This window comes from Polyodon spathula, chromosome 35, assembly GCF_017654505.1.
Source record: "Polyodon spathula isolate WHYD16114869_AA chromosome 35, ASM1765450v1, whole genome shotgun sequence".
Taxonomy (NCBI): domain Eukaryota; kingdom Metazoa; phylum Chordata; class Actinopteri; order Acipenseriformes; family Polyodontidae; genus Polyodon; species Polyodon spathula.
Genome location: NC_054568.1, coordinates 2,321,559 through 2,340,460, shown reverse-complemented (window position 1 = coordinate 2,340,460; position 18,902 = coordinate 2,321,559). Strand labels below are relative to the sequence as shown.

Genomic DNA, 18,902 nt, shown 5'->3' with positions numbered 1-18,902 from the left:
AGCAGTAAAAACTAACCCTCGGCATTTCAAGTGTTCTTGGAATCGCAAACTCGTTATTCTCAGAACCGCCCCGTTGGTTTTCATATCTGACAACCGGTTTGCGAAAGTAAAAAACAGGACTAGAGAATGTAGGCTCCGCCTCTCCATGCAACTCAGCCACATTGCTACGTTCAAATCATACCATTGCAGCTTAAGGTGGATTTTAGGCAGTTAGCATCACTAAAACTCACGGCAGAACGCATCACATTTTGCCACCTACCTTTAGGCGGATTCCCACGACAGCTCTTCCAAAATATCATTCTCTGAAAGGAGGGGTTCGGCGGCCGCGGCTCCTCCCTCTCAAAGTGGCCCGGCCTCGTTAGGAGGTGTGCTCGGAGGATTTCAGCCTCGCTGTCTTGAACTTGAGTAACAGAAACTCCGCAGGAGTGTAGCGCAGCGCCGGCACAGCTCAACCGCGGAGCGCAAAAACCACGCAGGTGTCTCAAGACACAGAGAACCACGCGGGGATCGCCGTCGCTGCTCCCGGATTATATATAGATATATTAGAAATCTTAAGGATGTCGAGACGCAAACTGGGTAGCAAACCCCAGCACGTCAGCACATTTCCGTGTGAGTATTTACAATTAATTCTGTTGTTGCATAGTGTTAACATATATACATTACCGGTGTATGAAGCGACCGCTTTGGATACCGCCTCTGTGCGTAGTGGGACTCGTTTTGGCGACGTGTAAACTGGTGAGATTTTGAGTGCGATTTGTTGTTGGACTTTTATAATACGAAGTACCTGTGCACTTCCTAGTTGCTAGGCTGGCACTTCACCCAGTGAACGCAGTCTGCCCGGGCTCATCTGGGCTGCTGGCTGTCTTGCACAAACACCAGGCAAGTCTATCCGCGCCGCATCGCACGGTGCAGGTAGGCTGGTTTACCCGGTAAAATCGACGCAAGCGTTATGCTGGGTTATAGTGTTATAGTTTTATAGTGTTGTGTCGCCTATTTAACTGGGTGAAAAACAAGGTTATATTTACATGCAAAATAATTGTAGCCCTGCCTGAAATGCAGTCGCAGGCAAACCGTGCCGACACCGTGCGCTTTACAGCATAATAATTCAAGGTACAGAGTGAGAGAAAAACGCATTTAGTAAACTTTTAAGTTTAACCACTTTAAATAAACCAAAAGAAAAACGAAATACACAATTTCTAGTAATTTAACAAATAAGCTTTATTTAAAAAAAATGAACTTCTAACGTTCATGACAAAGGTATTGGCGGCCGTGCTTTAGGATTTCCTGTGTCCTCCTTTTGGTTTTCTGGCCCCTAGACGCTTGTGCTCACTCTTAGCAGTGTGTTACATCTTGTTGGTGAAGTCTTGGCCCATTCTGTCATGCGTATTTCCTTCAGCTCGATACACAATGCTTGGCTTTTTTTTTTTATTCCGGATCAGTCCAAAGCATTTCTCTTGGCTTCTGGTGATTGCAAAGGCAATTCCAAAACTTTTATCTTTATTTTTTGTTTCCCCCAGAGTTGACTTAGTCGTTTGCTTTGCATTATCTTGTTGGAAGATATACCTCTACGAGCAGTTGTACTTAGGAGAATGTTTTGAGACATGACTGCATTCATTCGAGCTTCAATCGCATCAACTGGTAAAACACCCCCAATATCACGATCGAGCTGTCTTCTGTGCTGCGGTGTACAGCTCTTTCGTGCACGATTATGTCCGGTGCTTCTTGATTATTGCTCTGATTGTGGATTTGTGGCGTTGCATATTTCTTCGATACTGTTCTGTAACCATGCCCTTTGCTGTAGTTTAGTTTGCTATGAGTGCTTTTCTCAAACGCGAACCCAACTCCTTTGTCTTGACCTTCATCTGCTGTGCTGCCGAAACGTTATTATTCAGTAGATGTTGGACATAATAACATCCTGTTTCTGGCTATTGACTTAATAATACTGCTTACTTACTGTGTAATGATTTCAAATCAGGCTGTAATACGTTCTATTAAATGCTTACAGACTTCAAAATGTGTCAGTATTTTTTGTCATGAACACACTTTTTTTTTGTTAAACTTCCGGAAAGTTGTGTATTACTGGTCATATTAATTAGTGGTCAATGTTCACTAAACGCTTGTGTTTAACGTGCTTTCCTGAATGATGTTATATTAAGTGTAGGGTGCCATTACCTTTGTGTGCGACTCTATCCCGCAGGTGGATCTGTGTTTATTTCAGATCATCGTAGTAGCACACATATATATATATATATAATATATATATATATATATATATATATATATATATATATATATATATGCATGTCTATTGATAACATCGTGATATTAGATTTTTAAACTCCTTTGTGATATTAGATTTTTTAACTTCCTTTAAAATAATTATTACAATATTTATTTCTATTAAATTGACACAATTTACCAGGTACAGTCACTAGCAGTCAGCAGTAAACAACGAAGCAGGGATATGGTCTTTCTGTATCGACTAAAGGCGCTTTAAAAAAAAAAAAAAAAAAAAAAACACGGGAAAAATACACAGAAAACGGCATGTTGCTTTGTAATGAGCATTTCGTGTATTTATTAATTCATTTATTTGACGGGAAGGTGCAGGACTGGATTAGAATGCGCTTGCCATACAAACAAGTAGCCTTTCAACACGTGTGCATGTGCTGCCGGACTGTTTCTGTTCATTTACACGAGTTGGTCAGCTGTCCTGCGGGTATTTTCTTTTTAAATATTCACGTTTAACGCTATAGATGTAACCCTATTTGCAGCAAACTACGACTTCAATAGAACAGCGGCGTGGTTAAGTGGTGCTTGGAAGGGTTACAATGTAAAGGATACTGCTGTCTGGTTTCACGGGCCCCGGGTAGCACTGGTCTTGCACTATCGCCTACCTCGCCTGCAATAACATTAGTGCAGCTAGCGGCTCTGACAACACTTTCATAAACCTGTGGCGCAGTAAATCAATCAAAATCCTTTTTATGCTAACATCACAGCCTCTATATTTTAGGATAAACTATCCTTAAAAATGTGTTATAATTGCGTCTCTGTTACTAGTAATACATGTTTTTTTGTTGTTGTTGCATATTTCGAGCTGGCTCAAAACGTGTTCAAAATGAAATCCACACCTCCATATACATTCGGGTAGATCTGCAACTGTTGTAATCATTTGAGGTCATTATTAAGAAATATGTTGGCGGGAAAAAAAAAAAACAAGTATTCGCCCTTACTCGAATTTCTTACAAACAGGCGTGTCTGTACAGGAATGAGTGCACGTCAATGAAAAGTGACCAACATTAATTCAAAAACAACAACGACATTATTATTATTATTATTATTATTATTATTATTATTATTATTATTATTATTATTATTATATGTACATTTTCATTTCTCCGGGGAGATCACCGTACAGTAGACCTTCTGCTCAACATATCTGACGAACGCTTTACTGTATTTAAGTTTTGCTTTGTTTTACTGTATTACTGTTTTTTTGCCCTTATTATATATAATCTCCGGTTTTTTTTTGTTTGTTTTTTTAACACAGATACTATGATAATACTCCTGTATAAGTTTATATAGAATATCGGACGCAGAAATATTTAAAACTCGTGACCGGTGAATTAAATACATTTTTTCACAGGACTGTTCCACGACTGCTTACAGCCCAGAAACCTGTCGACCATGCAATAAATAAATAAATACATACATACATGCATACACGTATACATAAATAAATACACGTCTTATATTTGACAATTGAAACTTTAAAATATCACTCTTCAGCAATTTCTTATAAAGCTCTATGAAGTTAAATCTCTGTCACATTTTCCTGTCGGCTTTTTACAAATAAACGAGTCTCCTATTTCAGTAGTCCATGTTAACTAGGAGAATACGATTCAAAGAGAATTTTATTCTAAATTTGATCCTCAAAGCTAAGTTTATTCTTATAATTATAAGATAATATATTATATTATTATTATTATTATTATTTATTATTATTATTTTATTATTATATTATATATATATATATATATATATATATATATATATATATATATATATATATATATATATATATATATATATATATTATTGATAACACAATTTAAAAAGCGTTCTCGGTAGGCCTCTCCAATGCCCGTCGCTCCGGGCGCAGGACACCGCGCTGTGGTACAATGCGATGCCGGCTTCTTCTCACCTGTATTTATTTGTGAATGTCACCCAGTCCTGCATGGGAGGCAGAGCGGAGCTGATAGAATATAGAGACAGGACTGGCACCTTGTTTACTGTCAATAAACACCGATAAGATCAATTTCATCTCACTTTTTAGTCGGCAAAAAAAAAAAAAAAGTTTGGAATTTGAAGTAGTGGCTATTTAAAGTTCATTCTTATTTCAATATAGATGTCTAATAAAGCAAAATAAACGTATTGTATTTTCTTAGGCGCTCCTGTTATTTCTTTGTCGAAAGCCCTCTTCATTAGGAGTTGAACAAGGTGCTGCACATGATGGGAGCGTCTATGTGGAGGCCAGGGTGATTTTTCTGGTGGGGGTTACTTTTTCACATTAGGTTGACCTTTGCCAGGCCACAGCTCGAAGGGGACATTTTTCTAGCAAAATCTGAGAAGGCCCTGCACCAAAATGCCCTTTTTCACAATTAAGGAATGAAAAGCTGCCCACTTTCGTTTGATAGGGGCCAATGTGAACTTTTGAATCGGCACGTGTTACAAACCATGCTTTGAGATAGTGTTGCACTGCCTTGATCATTTCAGTTCCCCCCCCCCTGTGTATTTATCACCAAAAGCATGAACTGAATTCCCCAAACATCCTGCTACTATGTTTTCAGTGTCTGCCTCTACATATGCAAACAAGGGCTTCTAAATAAATAGTGTTTGGGTTTGAAATATGAAGCCTGGAATTATAGAATGCCAAATGGTTCTATGTGATGTAGTTTGATGCCATTTCTAATGAAGTTTTCAGGCAGTTTTAAAAGTAAACCAAAATTATAATATATTATAAATTCATATTCATTAAGATCAGTGATCTTAAATTCTACACTTATATGGACTGGTATTAATAATTGTAACCAATAGACAGATACATAGAAAAAGAATGCTATAGCTATTGATCAAGCAGATTGATATATAGAAGCAGACGAATCATACAGATATATAGACAGGTAGTCAAGCAATACAGCAAGTTGCTTTCACAAAAAGTGTCATAAAACCTGACGCTTTTTGGTCTAACAGACTAACCTTTTAACAAATGCCTTCATTAACCGTGCATGATTTTCAGTAGAGGACGTTATAAGTTATAGATAGCTAGATTAATGTATTTTTAACCCTTGACTAACTGGATAGTGTTAGAAATTCAGTGACAGAAGATTTAAACCTGTTACTCAGCTCCGCCTCACTGCACAGTTGAACCCGTATCACCTTCCTTGCCCATTAGCCTACGCTTCTTACTAACTGGTTGGGGTTTTGCTGCTTCCTAAGATCTGTGCATCAATGCTTAAAACCGGCAGCAAATTGCCAGGATTAACAAGAGGAAGTGGCCCAGATACTGCTGGGGGCGCTATGCAAATCAGCCTCTGAAGAGAAGCTGCACTGAGCTGTCAAGAAATTCATTCCTGATGCTGCATAAAAATGAGCTGCAAACTACCTTTGTCTTGGTGGCATGCATGAAGGGATTAAACACCGACGAGCCAATCAATACAGCTAACCATGCTCACTGTGACTGGACTAGACAGCTAACCATGCTCACTGTGACTGGACTAGACAGCTAACCCTGCTCACTGTGACTGGACTATACAGCTAACCCTGCTCACTGTGACTGGACTGTACAGCTAACCCTGCTCACTGTGACTGGACTATACAGCTAACCCTGCTCACTGTGACTGGACTATACAGCTAACCCTGCTCACTGTGACTGGGACTATACAGCTAACCCTGCTCACTGTGACTGGACTATACAGCTAACCCTGCTCACTGTGACTGGACTATACAGCTAACCCTGCTCACTGTGACTGGACTATACAGCTAACCCTGCTCACTGTGACTGCTGGACTATACAGCTAACCCTGCTCACTGTGACTGGACTATACAGCTAACCCTGCTCACTGTGACTGGACTATACAGCTAACCCTGCTCACTGTGACTGGACTATACAGCTAACCCTGCTCACTGTGACTGGACTGTACAGCTAACCCTGCTCACTGTGACTGGACTATACAGCTAACCCTGCTCACTGTGACTGGACTGTACAGCTAACCCTGCTCACTGTGACTGGGACTATACAGCTAACCCTGCTCACTGTGACTGGACTATACAGCTAACCCTGCTCACTGTGACTGGACTATACAGCTAACCCTGCTCACTGTGACTGGACTATACAGCTAACCCTGCTCACTGTGACTGGACTATACAGCTAACCCTGCTCACTGTGACTGGACTATACAGCTAACCCTGCTCACTGTGACTGGACTATACAGCTAACCCTGCTCACTGTGACTGGACTATACAGCTAACCCTGCTCACTGTGACTGGACTATACAGCTAACCCTGCTCACTGTGACTGGACTATACAGCTAACCCTGCTCACTGTGACTGGACTATACAGCTAACCCTGCTCACTGTGACTGGACTATACAGCTAACCCTGCTCACTGTGACTGGACTGTACAGCTAACCCTGCTCACTGTGACTGGACTGTACAGCTAACCCTGCTCACTGTGACTGCTGGACTATATAGCTAACCCTGCTCACTGTGACTGGACTATACAGCTAACCCTGCTCACTGTGACTGGACTATACAGCTAATGGGTCTATAGAGGTTTAGAGTGAGTTTATGTATGGACCATGGAGATATTGGGACCCTGTTTTAAAGTTTGTATTGAAAATCTTTCAGGTGAGACTGAGCTGACGGACGTGACCCTGCCCTCTCTTGAAAAGATGGCCGTCCTGCCGGGGAAGGACCCCAGCGACCGTGACCTCCTGACCTGCGGACAGTGTCGCCACAGCTTCCCCCTGGCGCACATCCTGGTCTTTATTGAGCACAAGAAGGGGAGGTGCCAGGGCGGGGCCTGCCTCAAAGAGGCGGAGCTTTTAGGACACAGCCCTCCCTCCCCGCCCAATAAGACATTGAGTCGGTCTCCCTTGGAGCCAGCGGTCCAGGCGGCTTCAAGAATGCGCGGGTGGAGCAGGCCTGGGGAGAGTGGGATATCGGTGAAGCAGGAGAACTCTGTGGAAGGTGAGCTATCAACGAATCGGACAGTTCCTATTTCTCCATTACTCACTTCCTTCCTGTGTTACAATTAACCCTGCAGCTCTCCCAAATGTTTACCATAGTAAAAGTGCGCATGGTTTTCCAATGGCTATACAATACATTACCCAAAGTGTGCCATGCTTTTTAATATAGTTTACCATACAATGCTTACCTGTGCTTTACCATACCTCTCTACAGCGCTTCCCTGTGCTTTACCATACCTCTCTACAGCGCTTCCCTGTGCTTTACCATACCTCTCTACAGCGCTTTCCTGTGCTTTACCATACCTCTCTACAGCGCTTCCCTGTGCTTTACCATACCTCTCTACAGCGCTTCCCTGTGCTTTACCATACCTCTCTACACTTCTATTCATAGATGCATGGTAGTCTAGCAGGTGAAGTACCTAAAACATAAAAAAATGAGATCTCCCTAGTAATAGGAGGCAGTGTTGTCCAGTGGTTAAAGTCCAGCGCTTGTAACCAGAAGGTCACCGGTTCAAATCCAACCTCTGCCACTGACTGACTCACTGTGTGACCCTGGGCGAGTCACTTCACCTCCTTGTGCCCCATCCTGAGGATCAATGTCCTATTGGAAGTGACTCTGCATATAATGCACGGTTCACAGCCTACCTCTGTAAAGAGCTTTGTGATGGTGGTCCACTAAGAAAGGTGCATATAAAAATAAAGATAGTATTATTATCATCATTATTAGTGGGGAGTGGTTTGCTAGGAGGAGGAGCATTGTTGGATTGAACCCCAAATTATTCTTACTGATGCTTAAACTGTGGCTTATTGCACTTTGCTGTGCTTTTATAAGGCAAGAAAGGTAAGTCTAGTGTGCTGCCTGAAAGAGACAGACACCCCTCGAGAGTTAATGTATAGATCCGAGAGCAGAAGAGGAAGTGAGAAGAGGAACAAGCTGCCTCGCTGGCGGCTTCTCAAGCGGTACAATCTCAACTCACGAAAAGGAAACCAGCACACCTAAAGGGGAAACACTAAAGAGAAAATCACTGAGCTGTGAGGCAGGTTACAGAGCTTCCTTCCTCGCTCCAACTGCCTGCTCTCAGACCTCACCCTGCACAGCACACGCCTCTCCATTACAGGACCCCCATTGCCGTGCACTGTCTGCGTGCCGGTCTGGACTGGAGCGGGCGCCCTTTCTCTGAGGGGAGCAGTTCAGACTCCATGCCTCTGGAAGTGTTGTGCCTGCTGGCAGTTAGACCACTGATTTCACTTGTGAGCTGGACGTTGTATTGGCCTCTCCAGAGGTGACAAGTGAGTAGATGTAACTCACCTTGCACAGCCCTCCTGCACCTGTGTTTGTGTTTTTGCTGTGGAAACTGTAACTTGATCCCCCTCTAGGGAAGCCCTAACGAGCTTGTACCTGTCCCTAATTAAATTTACTGACAAGTGGAGATTTCTAATCAGGAATCCTGGTGGCTGCCAGAGACTGCAGTGTGCTCTTAACCCTTTCAGTGCCCATGATCAATCTCATTATAGGAATGAATTGAGATCTTAGCTCATTGAATGGACAGGCGAGGGCTGGACACTAACCTCGAAGCGCGCAGTTCAGAGACGAGCGACTTGCCGTCCAACAGAAGAGCAAGCTGTGTAGTGCAGAGGGTCAGTGTTATTAATCCATCAGCCGCTAGGACGAGATTCATTACAGTGTCTCCAAATACCGATTGACAACAGATCGCAACGTCGCTGGTAATATTAATAATAGATGTTTTAGCAGTGTGCAGCTTGTAAAGAAATTGGTGTGGGGCTCTTTAAAACCTTTTTCTGGTCATATGGGATCTGATCTTCCTGGTAACTGCCCTTATAAACGTCTTGCAGAGTAAAAGCTTAGCAAAAATCCTGTGAAAGCCTGGTAAAGCATAGGGAAGCATTGTAAAGCACAGAGAGGTCTGGTAAAGCACAGGTACACATTGGAAAGCACAGAGAGGTCTGGTAAAGCATAGGGAAGCATTGTAAAGCACAGAGAGGTCTGGTAAAGCACAGGTACACATTGGAAAGCACAGAGAGGTCTGGTAAAGCACAGGTACACATTGTAAAGCACAGAGAGGTCTGGTAAAGCATAGGAAAGCATTGTAAAGCACAGAGAGGTCTGGTAAAGCATAGGGAAGCATTGTAAATCACATAGAGGTCTGGTAAAGCACAGGTACACATTGTAAAGCACAGAGAGGTCTGGTAAAGCATAGGGAAGCATTGTTCAGTCAATTTCAGTAAAGAATATATCGCAGTATAATATGAATGCATACATTTCGAAATGCAATATAGAATAAATATGGAAGTGATCTGAAAGCTGAAGATTAGCAAACCTCTCCATGTCTTTCAGTTAGCTACACTGACACACACAGTAATGTTCTCTGAGTGGAAGTAGACTAATCCGTCATTGTTTTGAGATTCAGCTTTTATTAGGGAGCTCCACTGAATCCCTTGTTTAGAAAGATACAGGGTATTAATGCTTGATCATGGTGGATAAATGGTTAGGCGACGGATTGCTGTAATGCACACAGCTGTAGGTCAGCCTAGCTACTGTATCACTGACCTACAGCAGAGGAAGCGACAGCCTAAAGGAAGCTGCAGTTTAAGGCTGTAATCCGAAGTTCCAGATCTCTTCATCAGGGACAGTGTTGCCAGCGAATAAAGCTTGAGGAAGTGGCTTGGCTGATGAATATTAGATTGTGTGCTGAGACATTGAGAAGACTCCCGGGGGGGGGGGGGGGGGGGGGGGGCTGAGCAGGGGCCTGGCTGTCGGAAGTGAGGGGGGGGGGGGGGGGGGGTCTTGTGTGAAACCTGAAGGATAATTATACCCGAGGAGGAACTAAATGGCCAGGTCTCTGGGTGATTGTCTAGTTAGAGAACAACACCTGCTGCAGCAGAGAGCTGCTGTTATTGAAGCGGAGAAGAAACCCGAGAGCAGGATTGAGCCCCCCGCCGCTGCACAGTGCTTGAACGAGCATAGCACAGTATGATAGAGCACAGGGCAGCATGACAGAGCACAGGGCAGCAATATAGAGCATAGCGCAGAATGATAGAGCACAGGGCAGCATGATCGAGCATAGCACAGTATGTTAGAGCACAGGGCAGCATGATAGAGTACAGAGCAGCATGATAGAGCACTGGGCAGCGTGTTAGAGCATAGGCAGCATGATAGAGCATAGCGCTGCATGATAGAGCACAGGGCAGTTTGACAGAGAACAGGGCAGCATGACAGAGCACAGGGCAGCATGATCAAGAGTTTTTAATAGATATTAAAAAACAAATCCTGCTAAACTGTGGTAAGTGCATGGTATAACCATGGGGGAAAGCCATGCAAAATTACCATGCCAGCTTTTATAAGGGGCGACCAAGGGCATAGCGAAGCACACAAAGAAATGCATGTTTTTTGGATAAAGCGTACGGCACAGTGAAGGTACTAATTTTATTCCCAATTCAGATAAGAGTGAGTGAGAAAGCTGTGTGAGGTATTTCAGAAAAGTCTGGGTTTACACTGTAACTGTTACACTGCAAATCCAGCTGCACCTTAATCTGATCAAACATTCCCTGTAGGCCAGTGCAGTTTCTATTTGGGCCAGGTTTACTGCAGCACCCAGAGCAGGTGAAGCATTGGGCACTGAAGCATGTGCCATGCAGTATGCTTCCCCACCTCCCTTTTGAATAGCACTAATAGTGTATGACCTTACCCCCAGTTACACAAGCCCAGATCATTGCTAATCAGGGTCTGTGAGACCTGTCGCTGTAGTTTTAGGCTTTGTGAGCACGAAGCTGACGCAGCCTGTAGCACAGGGGCAGGGGAAGTGCTCAGCTTCTCTTTTCTGTTAAACAGAAATTAAAAGGAAGGTGTCCAGCTTTTCATAAGAAGGAACAAGGTCTAAAGCAGCTTCAGACTAACCAAGGCCAGCCAGTCAACAGGGGAAGCAGCTGATTGGTTATTGACAGGAAAGAAACCAGTAAACAGGCAGGGTCAGTTTCACCACCGTTGTGACACAGACCGAAAGCAAACCAAAAACAAACCTTCTTTAACCCAGAGTGGTAGCAGACAGCAGGTTTCTAAATGAAAGGCCATGTGTTAAAACATGTGTTTAACACTCGAAAAGATGTTTGTGATTTCAGCATCAGCAGCATGGCTAGGTACCCTATTCCATTCCCTCAGCACTCTCAGTGTAAAGAAGACTTCAAATTCAGTTCCTTCGACCTATCTGTGTAGCACATTCGTTTAAGCCCTGGAATTAGTCGCGTTGATCTGTGTTGGATTCTCTCCAAGTTCACCATCACTCTGGCATTCCACTGATGAGGGCACTCTCTGAGCTGCTAGCCCTGAGAGTCTGTGTGCTGTGAGGTTCTGGGTGAGCAGGCTGGTGTGGGGCAGTGGAAGGGTTAATGGTTATTTTTGATTAATTAGAGAGAGTGCCGGAGGATTCTTGCAGGTCTTGTCTCCTCATTAATATTCGTCTCCGGGTAATTATCGCTCTCTCACAGGAGTGCTGGGCTCGTGTCCCTCGTTAACACTGACTGCATTTCCATTTTTAATTAGCTTTGATTATCTCCAGCTCCTTGAGTCAGGCTGTGCGGTTCCTGTAGCCTTTCTCTCCCTCTCCTCTCTTTAAACTCTCTCCACATCCCCCTCACAATCCTCTCCCCTCCCCTATCCCCTCTCTCGAAGCTCTCTATCTCTCCCCTGTTATTTTCCTCTATCTCCTTACCCTCTGTAACCCCTCTATCACTTTTCTTCTCCTCTCCCTTCGCTGTGAGACGCTGCCTCTGTACAATGCAATCAGTAACAGTTCTGTTTGCTGGCTTGGCAGCCCAACTCTGTGCCTTGAGGGTTTGAACAGGGCTCGCTCCTCTGTGTGGAAGCAGTAGTCTGGATGTGAGGCGTGTTCCCTGTGCCCACAGCACAGGCAGCCTCAGCCAGCATGACTAACAGGCTCTCTGAAACCCAGCACAGGATCCAGACTCATGAACGAGGCGTTCATAATCAGCCCCACTCCCCTGGAACACAACAGGGCTAGTTCCGTTTCTTGTCACTTTGACTCCTACCCCAACAGATTCACTTCCTGTGCAGCAGGATTCCAGTACACTCAGCATGCAGGGATCATAATACCTGCTGCACAGGAACAAGAAGTGGATTTATAGTGTTGTAGTTCTGGATCAAAGTGAAAATAAAACTTTAGCAAAATGCCTTATCTGTGTCCTCTCCTCTCTTCCGCAGTGTCTCTCCTCCGCGGTTTCTCTCTCCTCTCCTCTGCAGTCTCTTGTCCCTGTAAGGAGTCGGTTCCCAGCAGAGCGCCAGCTCTCTCATTAACACCAGCCAATCTGCATTTTTAATTAGCCCCTGTTTAATATTCAGCTTGGGGCGAAACAGAAAGCGAGAGGAGAAAGAGCAGTGAAGTATTGAGGATGCTGCGTGGTGCGGCCATCCCCTCAGGGGCTTTGAAATCTTTTCGATCTGATATGCAGCACAGCAGGCAGATATACTTGTCTACTCTTTCTTATTGCAGGACAGCTTTAAATGAACAACTTTGTAAGCCTTTGTCTTCAATCTTTGATTCAACAGAGCAGATTCTTTTGAAGAAATAATGAAAAAAAAAGATAATGCACTTCATATGCAGATGTATTAGCCAGCATGCGTGTATTGGTGAGTGAATTCTAATCAATGCTTAAAATAGTTCTTTTTAACTATGAACTTAATCACAGCCCCCTTGTATTGCTTCCTGGTGCTGTAGGTCACACGGTATGCAGTGGGTGTATGGAATAGTTTTGGAGCGCACCAAATAGTCAATTAGACAAAAAACAGTGCCGGAGAATTGGACCATTTCTTTTTCAGTTTGTCACTGGGCATCTCTGTGGTCCGGTTGTGAAGCAGGCATTGACAGACCTCAATCACAGGGAATTTCTTTGCATTTCTGATTGTTGGTTAGCTAGAATTACAAGAAGATGGCTTTTAAGACACTGCTTAGCGCTCAGGTAATGCACGGCTTCCATTGCGGGTTTATGAAGCACAGTGAAACTCAGGCAAACACCGCAGAGAACAAGCAGGGATGACAGAGCATATTAGACGTGCACACTGTGGTAAATGCATGATAGCATAACAACATGAAAAGCATGGAGGAAAGCAGATCAGTGAGTGGTAAGACAATTCAATAAAACAATGACCATTTTGCTCACAATATGAGATGCATTCCACTAAGCAATTAAGCATCAACCAATTCTGTTGCAAAGACAACAGACACTGTTTTTGCTGGGAGTACAGCATTTGAGTCTTCTCGAGTAGGTGGATTGGTGCGTTAGTTGCCTGAGTGCATTACTGCACTGCAACAGCTAGCCTAAAGCACGCGATTATTCACTGAGCAACACTAGTGAGAAACATTTGTCCATCTCTTTACTTAGAAACCTTCTGTTACATTCCCCCTGCTTCAAGACAGTGACGAATCTGCTCCGACACTGAAGATGCGTGGTTGTTGTTTTTTCTGTTGATTTATCACACTATGTACTCTTTTTTTTTTAATTAATGCAAAAGTGCTTCATATGTCAAGGGAGCTGACTAAGACCTGATTTGCATAAAGCCTTCATTTCCTCGTTAAACTAATTAGCAATTTGCAGCTTTAATTGGTTTGTAGCACTCAGGCTGCAGAAAATAGGGAACATTTAAAAATACACTCTTGTTTTTTTTTGTTTTTTTTTCTCTTTCCAGTGAAATCTTTTCCAGATTGTACTGTTGTGGGTTTCTGTGGGCTGGGCTAGGCTGGTTTTGGAAAGCATTAGCACTTCCTAAAAATCACCATCTTCTGAATGACCCTCTGTTGTGATTAACACTGTGCTGCAGAATTAAAATTAGCTTTACCTCTGTCCTAGAGAGGGAAGGGTGCTGGGTTAAAATATGAACTCTTTCCCCTCTGGAAAGGGAGAAATGCTTCATATTATCCACGTTGTCGTTCTATTTCATTTCTCCCTGTTTGATATCCTGTTATCTGTGTTCTCAGCCATTCTCCATTGCTGATTATTATTTTCCAGCAAATATTTCTCGATTGAAGTAGTTTGCAAAGTGACCACTAGGGGTGTGCTGCTGTCTTCTCTGTATAGGGATTTGCATTTGCTTACTCACAAGGCAGAGATATTTGTGTTTTCTAAAGTCTTAATCAAGGTGTTTTATTTATTATGACCCTCCCCCAAACCTGCATCCTAGTACAGCATTCAAAATCAATTCTTTCTGGATGGTTTTGCATATAGTAAGTTATGATTAAAAATGGATTAGCTCTGATTAGATTCCTTTTCAGTAAACTAATGTTAAGAAATCCGTGTAACATTCATTTTACATTCTTTCAATAGCTAAGCAAATGTCAAAAGAATCCTTTTGGCACCCGGCATTTAATAATAGAAACAATGCATGTATTAAAACTGTAGATTCATTGTTCACTGTTTTTCATTGTTCACTGTCTGTCATTTTATGATGATTGCATTATTCTTATTCCTGCATTTAGATTGAAAAGAATATACACAGGTAAGGGGGCAGCAAAAAACTGTCCTTTTATAATTTGAAGCGTCTCAACAATATTTGGGTGACTAGATGTGCAGTTCAGTGTCTGTATTTGTCACTAATAAACCCATTGAAACACTTCAATGAACCCCTTCCTTGCTTTGTTATTTGCAGGTGAAGGTGAGCCATCATGCTATATCTGCCAGTCGTGCAAGGAGCTGTTCCCCAGCGCGTGGTTCCTGCTGCAGCATGCTCAGAGCACGCACGGCCTCAGCATCTACCTGGAGTCTGACACTCTGAAAGGCTGTCCTCCCAGGGACAGGGAGTCGGGGTCCCTGAGCTCCCTGAGAGAGAAGGTACATCAGCAGCGCCTTGCCAGCCTCCAAAAAACAGACTACTTCTCTCCTTCCTTCACGCCTTCTCTTCAACAGAGCCTGCCCCACCAAATCAACTTCCTGTACCCCGAGAACCGCCCCGAAATGCAGCCCTACCCCCAGCCTGGAAACAGCTTGTTGGATCGATTCGACAGCCCCGGGCCGGACCAGGCCCTCAACTTCTCAGCCCGGCTTCGAGAGCTGGCTGGGAACATCGTGTCTGCAGAGCCCCCTTCCTCGATGCGGAGCGGCTCTCCATTTCTCCAGACCACCCAGCCCACCTGCGAGGATGCCCCGCCAGCCGGGGGGAGAGCAAAGTCCTGCGAGTTCTGCGGCAAGACCTTCAAGTCTTTGAGCAACCTGGTGGTGCACCGCAGGAGCCACACTGGGGAGAAACCGTACCGCTGCCCCTTCTGTGACCACGCCTGCACCCAGTCCAGCAAGCTGAAGCGCCACATGAAGACCCACCGGCTCGAAATCGGGCCCCAGGCCTGGGAGAGCTGCCTGGGAGCCGCCTCAGCCCTCAAGGCGAGGGCCAAAGAGTACGAGGGATACCAGGGAGCAGACGAGACCAAGCCCGACGCGGCAAAGATCTCGCATGAAAGTGAGGGCCAGGAGATTGTTCTGCAGGCAGAGGTTTCTGAGACACTGCCGGAGAAAAAGAACCGCTGGCCGGGGAGCAGCCTGTATGCTCGCGTCCCTGCACGGATGAGAAAGCTCAAGGACATGTATCCGAGCCTGGAGGAGCAGGAGGCTGAGGACCTCGCTGCAGGACAGCTCCCCTCGGACACTGATCTCCAGGAGCTGGCCAACAAGAGCCTGCTGTCCTCCCTGGCACTGACTCAGGCCTCTCCAGGCAAGCAAGGCCTGCTGAGCTTCCTCAACCGGAGGATCAAACTGGAGCAGGAGGAGGAGAAGACCAGCGGGATCCCACTACTACCACCACTCTACCAAAATAGTTTGTATTCCCAGTGGCTGTCCGGGTACAATGGGTCCATAAACAGCATATTGGACCCCAAGGATCCAACTCCGGATTCCAGGAGGGCCTCCCCGTTTGGGAATGCTTCTGAACGCTCCCTGGAGAACTCTCCGGAAAACAACTCTGGCTCGCACGTCCTGATGGAAGACAGCTCGGAGGAGGCCCTGTCTTCTGAGAGCGGGATCGCCAGCGGGAACTGCACCCCGAAGCAGACCGGGGGTGGCGGTGGGGGGAAGCGCGCGGATACCTGCGAGTTCTGCGGGAAGCGCTTCAAAAACAGCAGCAACCTGACGGTGCACAGGAGGAGCCACACCGGGGAGCGGCCCTACCACTGCACGCTGTGCTCCTACGCCTGCGCCCAGAGCAGCAAGCTGACACGCCACATGAAGACCCACGCGCCCCACGGGGGCAAGGCTGCCTTCACCTGCCAGGTGTGCCACGTGCCCTTCTCTGTCTACTCCACGCTGGAGAAGCACATGAAGAAACGCCATGCCAACGAGGAAACTGCGACGGACAGCAGTGGCACTGCCCCCTGTGAGATTCGACAGGAGCAGCAGGACAGTCAGGCTAGGAACCCCAGCACTGAACGTTAGCACACAGGAGGGATTCATTACAGGCCAAGCCTGCTGTGACAAAGAGAGAAGGGCTCTGATTTGAGGGTTACATAATGCCTGATTTCTCCTATCCATTAGTTAGCAACCTGATCTCTTTGTTGTGTAGCCAGTTTTTTTTTATATTTAATGGAAGTTAAAGTAGAAAGATTACAAAGTATTTCCAGTCAATCTTACCTGATGCAAATGGTCTTTGAAAAGCCAGGGAATGGTTACCGGAGGACTTGCTTCTGGGAGTTTCAAAAGAGAACGATTTCCAGTGGAAACGCTTCTCATTGATTGACTAAGTTTCATTTAACATTTCTAAATTCAACCACGATTGAATGTTTTAGTAGTTACTGAAGCATTTCAAAAGAACTCAAACTCCCAGAAGCCTCTGGCTCTCCTTCTAACCCAATCGTTGCTTTTTCTTTGAACCTCATATTCTCAAGATCTGTCTATGAAATTCAAGTCAAGAAGTTATCAGTAAATGTGAACTTAAGAATCAAATGCACTTTTCCCAGAAGGTGTGTTTCTTTTGGACTAAGACCTGCGAAATACAGTAATTAATATTAGCTGAGATTTAATGAGTTTGTTGTCTCCTTTAAACTGAACTCGATCCCACCAGATTTCTGTGTGTAATTTCAACACATTTTATAACATTCTTAATTTATCCTGATTTTGAAACATATTTATTATCAGTTCAATGCAGATTTGAATGTATAGGCACTGTACCATTCCATTCTAAAATCTGAAAAAAAATGGGGTGGAGCTAGTGACAAGACCCGCCCCTTACTGTTATTTTACTTGAATGGATAGATGTTCATTTGCATATGTATTTTCCTAGTCTAGTTTAGTAATAACGACTCTTTTAAAATATATAAACATGTTTGTTACTAATGTTTTTGCTGCTCTTCAGTCTATGCATTTGTAAATGTCCTTCGTAATGTTTAAAAAAGAAAATTGACCTAAAAGGATGTCTGTAAATAGAATTTGTAGACGCTTAATTACTTATAACTACTCATAATAATATTAATACGTGGACTGTTTTGTTTTTTTCTTGTTTGTTTTTTTTTGGAGATGTGGGTATATTTTGTAACGTGCTTATTTATAAAATAAGAAAAATTAGATTTGAAAAATCTTGTTTGAAAAAGATTTGAAAAATGTGGGTGTTTTTTAATGTACAGATATTGTTCAAGGGATTTTTTGTAATTCTTTTTTTATTTGACGCGTAGGTTGAATATACTGTTGTTTTAGGGTACTTCATAAAGATGTATTTAATTTATTTCACTTTAAAAACCATGCTGACTGTGCACGTGGTTCTTGCATTTTTTCTGACAGTACTGATTAATTAATTTCTTTTTGCTTTTATGAATAATTACATATAATTTACTTTAATTACCAAATAGACAAATTGTTGTATGTTTTACCTCCTACTCCACCGCGGCTCATTAAGGACAGTGGGGGAAAAAAATAAAAAAAATAAAAATGTATTACACTGAGACACACCAGAGCCGTTGTCAGTAATTCCAGCAAAAGTTTTACAACTTAATTAGGGAGCTACATCTAAACTTGTGTATTTTGGAGCAAATTGGAGTAAAACTGATGCGTGGGTCTGTGTTGACAACTTACAAAACGCTTAATTAAATGAAGCTTTATTTAAAATAAATAAATCAATGCTTAGAACGCTGATCACACAAACTTGGTTTTACTGCTGTTGGAATACTGGTACATTTAAAATTGAAACCACACAAATACATACTCATCAAATGCAGGAATATTAAGTGTCCCAGTTACACAGTACCTATGCAAATGCAGAATGGTTTTTAGAGAAGAAAGCCATCGTTTCAACTGTAAATCTCTATCATCTGACGATCTCCACAGCGCCTCGCCGACTGCATGGGGCTGTGTTGCTTTTGTAATCGGGAGACAGAGTAAAGAGAAGTTTAGTACAGTTGTTCTTAAATAAAACGTTACATTTCAAATAAAAACGTGTTTTGTTGGATTTTGAATATAACATTTCTGAACTGGTGTTGCATCGCACAGCATGAACACACCTGAGGAAACGCCACGCACGCACACACAGAGCATGATCTATACAGAATCTTATTGTGCCACATATCACAGCTTTTAAAAACCGTGCCTTAAAGATGTGTAGCGATTGCATGGTTACAAATACATATCATTTTTGAAGGGGACTGTAGTTGCCAA

At 43.6% G+C, this 18,902-nt stretch overlaps 1 protein-coding gene across 1 annotated transcript; it reads left to right on the top strand.

Moving 5' to 3' along the window:
• The first annotated feature begins 252 nt into the window (after positions 1–252).
• LOC121303905 (B-cell lymphoma/leukemia 11B-like) lies at positions 253–18,682 on the top strand. The gene is made up of 3 exons (XM_041234761.1): positions 253–609; positions 6,907–7,248; positions 14,923–18,682. The coding sequence occupies exons 1-3, from the start codon at positions 558–560 to the stop codon at positions 16,692–16,694; spliced, it is 2,166 nt and encodes a 721-aa protein (XP_041090695.1). The 5' UTR covers positions 253–557; the 3' UTR covers positions 16,695–18,682.
• The last annotated feature ends 220 nt before the right edge of the window (positions 18,683–18,902 follow it).